Consider the following 3,430-nt stretch of genomic DNA (forward strand, 5'->3'; position numbering starts at 1 on the left):
CAGAATAAAACATTAAAAAAAAAAAAAAAAGATAAAACAGAGTTTATAGGTAAGGTCATTTTTTATTGTCCAAACAAAAAGTACTGTAAATTATTGTTTGCTATGATTTAAGAATAACACCATAATAAATGAAAAAAAAAAAAAAAAAAAAAAACTCTTAATTTGGTCCATGGCCCAACTTGTAATCCTGTCCATTCAAAGATTTCCACTACAATAAAAACTCCAACTTTCTCTGCTCTTTCAGTCCCCAACTCTCCCCCAAGTTTTTTCCATCCAAGTTCCAATTCTAGAGAGAGACAGAGAGATCGAGAGGGAGAGAGAGATATAGCTCAAGTTGAGCCATTATGCTTCTTGATTATCTTTTCTTGAATGAAATGAAATAAATGCAAACACGCCTAAACCTCTTCTTCCCGGAAGAAGATGCCATTTCAAGAACCACAAAAGCTTCCATTTTTGTTTGATGCTTTGTACTGTGAAGAAGAAGGAGAGCACTGGGGACAAGCAGACAGAGATCCCAGCTGTTCCATTGAAGAACAAGAAGAAGAAGAAGAAGAATCTGTGGTTTTGCTGGAACAAGATTTGTTGTGGGAAGATGGTGAGCTGAGCTCTTTGTTGTCTAAGGAACAAGAAAATGAGTTGTTTAATGTGGTTCAGAAAAACCCAGATTTGGCTAAGGCCAGAAGTGAGGCTGTGGAGTGGGTTCTTAAGGTCACCAGCCATTACTCCTTCTCAGCCCAAACTGCCCTTCTTGCAGTCAACTATCTTGACAGGCTCTTCTTCCTCAGCCTTGAGTCTCAGACTCAGAAGCCATGGATGAGTCAACTCGCTGCTGTGGCTTGTCTCTCTCTTGCTGCTAAAGTTGAAGAGACCTTTGTCCCTCTCCTCCTAGATTTCCAAGTATGTTTCCCCATTCTTGTTGGTTTTCATGGTTTTAGACTCTTTAAATTTCCAGTCCAACTATCAGCTTAGACTTTTAGTTGAAACGAAACTAATGTTCGTTTTTATGGTTTTGCCTAGGTTGAGGAATCGGAGTATGTGTTTGAGGCGAAAACCATCCAAAGAATGGAGCTTTTAGTACTCTCGAATCTTGAATGGAAGATGAACCCTGTGACTCCATTCTCGTTTCTTGATTACATTGCAAGAAGGCTTGAGCTGAAGAGCCATCTCTGTTGTGAATTCCTTAGGAGATGTGAGGGTGTTCTTCTCTCCATCATTTCTGGCAAGCACTTTAAACCACCATAATTTCCTTTTTTATTGTTTTCTTAAGCACATGGGTGCTTGGAATAGTACTAATGATGACAAATTCATATATACTAATCTGATGAAAATGATGCAATGCAGATTGCAGATTCATGTGTTACCTACCCTCTGTAATGGCATCTGCCACAATGCTGCATGTTATTAGCAGGCTAGTGCCCACTGTTGGTGAAGAGTCCCAAGAACAACTAATGGGCATTCTTGGAATTGACAAGGTTGGTATATATATATATATATATATATATATATATATATATTTCCCCGTGCCCATCAACACCAATGTCTTTTATACCGACCGTTACAACGTAACCATGTATGATATGTATTAAAAAAAAATGTTGTGACCCTTTGATTTAGTAACCAAAGGGTTCCAAGTTGACTCTCAATAGGAGCGGCTTATTGACCTTTTTGGTCTGGGCCAGTCAGCTATTGACAACTTAAGCTGATTTAGGACTTAGGACTGGTCAGCTATTGGCAACTTAGACTGGTTTACTTTCAAATAGTCTTTTACTGGGATACCGGCTAGAGTCACAAGGCTAAATTTACCTAGTTGTGTACCCTCTGATAGTGACTGCAAGTTTTCCTCGTCACCCAAAACGGAACATACATTTGTTGACTAGGGTTACAAGGCAAGGTTTACATATTACACACAAAAAAAACATAGTTTTACCCAATACCAATCTACATTGTAGATTTTGAGATTTATGAGTTGAAGTAACTGAGATTGAACAAAACAGGTGAAAGTGGAGGAATGCCAGAAGCTAATCAAGGAAGTAGCATCAAGAATCCAGTTTGAATCAGCTTATAAAAGGAAGTATGGAGCAATGCCAGGGAGCCCTAAAGGTGTGATGGAAGTGTCATTTAGCTCATCATCATCATCATTATCATCAGACAGCTCCAAAGATTCCTGGGCAGTGTCTGCTAATGCTTCTTCATCTTCTTCTACCTCTGCAACATCCTCAGTTTCTTCATCCCCAGAGCCATTGTCCAAGAAGACAAGGATGATGTCTCCTCAAGAACATCAAAACTCCCCCACCATCACCCCTCAACATATTATTAATCATTAATCTTGTCCTTAATATTTCCTTAATTTTAGACTAAATAATAGCTAGGCACCTCATCTCATCAGCTCCCTGTTCTTGTTTATTTGTTGGTAACATGTTAAATTGCCCACCATCTTTGCACAATTTCAGTCAGTCCAAGCCCCTCTTCAATGGTAGGGTGCTACATTATATTATATTTATGATGGGGCATGGAGATTTGGACCCCCTCCTAGAGGTGGAGATGGTATGCATTTTTTCCGGAAATATATACCTCAAATATATATATACCATTTCAATAAGAGTAAACTTAGTTTATATAACTTTCAACTTGTCCAATATTTGATTATTTCTCTCTATTAATTTATTTTTTAATTTTAAACTTTATCAAGGACCCAAGTGAAATAAAATTCATGACTTTTAAATTATGAGTGACTAAATTTACTACTAAAACTAAATCATAAAATAGTAATATAAGTTATTTGAATGTGTTGTATAATTGGTGAGTCACAGGAGATCATACAATAATTTCACCAAGTACAAAGTATGGTCACGATAATGTTATGTACGGGATGATGAAATTTTAAAGGTACATTTTGTTCATATGATTAAGAGTGATGCTACGATTTCATTGTGGGTAAATTTTAACTAGATAACGGGAATCATATGTAGCTTATTAGACAATATTTATTTCATACCACGCACTATTAAAAATTGAATTAGTGTGCTTGTGAGTGGGTGCAATAGTTGTATGTACTTGGAGTGTAAGTGCAATAGTTCTACGTATCTAAACTTTATCAAACTAATTACCAAACATTATGAACCTGCCCCTAAAGTACACATAGAGTCTAATCCAACCTTAGTCCAATTCTGAGAATCCCATCTCCAGATTTTCTTTGGTAGAGTTTGAATCCCGACTTTACCTTTCCACCGATAACGAATTTTAAATACAGTTTCTCAATCAATGGACCACTACCTAGTGCCAATTGCAACGTTTTTCAACAAAGGGGGGTGTGAGCATGAGAGGAAGTAGTAAAAGGAGTGAATTTGTTTTCATATGAACGGAAGAACGTGTTGTCGGCCATTGGCATTTTCTTGGGGGAGGGATGGATTTGCAATAATGATATAATTTT

The 3,430-nt window shown here is 37.2% G+C and overlaps 1 protein-coding gene across 1 annotated transcript; it reads left to right on the forward strand.

The window, feature by feature from the left end:
* Positions 1-212: 212 nt before the first annotated feature.
* On the forward strand, positions 213-2,540 carry LOC109153089 (cyclin-D3-3-like). The gene is made up of 4 exons (XM_019300855.1): positions 213-897; positions 1,018-1,219; positions 1,342-1,472; positions 1,995-2,540. The coding sequence occupies exons 1-4, from the start codon at positions 421-423 to the stop codon at positions 2,322-2,324; spliced, it is 1,140 nt and encodes a 379-aa protein (XP_019156400.1). The 5' UTR covers positions 213-420; the 3' UTR covers positions 2,325-2,540.
* The last annotated feature ends 890 nt before the right edge of the window (positions 2,541-3,430 follow it).

The sequence above is a fragment of the Ipomoea nil genome, unplaced genomic scaffold (genome assembly GCF_001879475.1).
Source record: "Ipomoea nil cultivar Tokyo-kokei standard unplaced genomic scaffold, Asagao_1.1 scaffold2480, whole genome shotgun sequence".
Taxonomy (NCBI): domain Eukaryota; kingdom Viridiplantae; phylum Streptophyta; class Magnoliopsida; order Solanales; family Convolvulaceae; genus Ipomoea; species Ipomoea nil.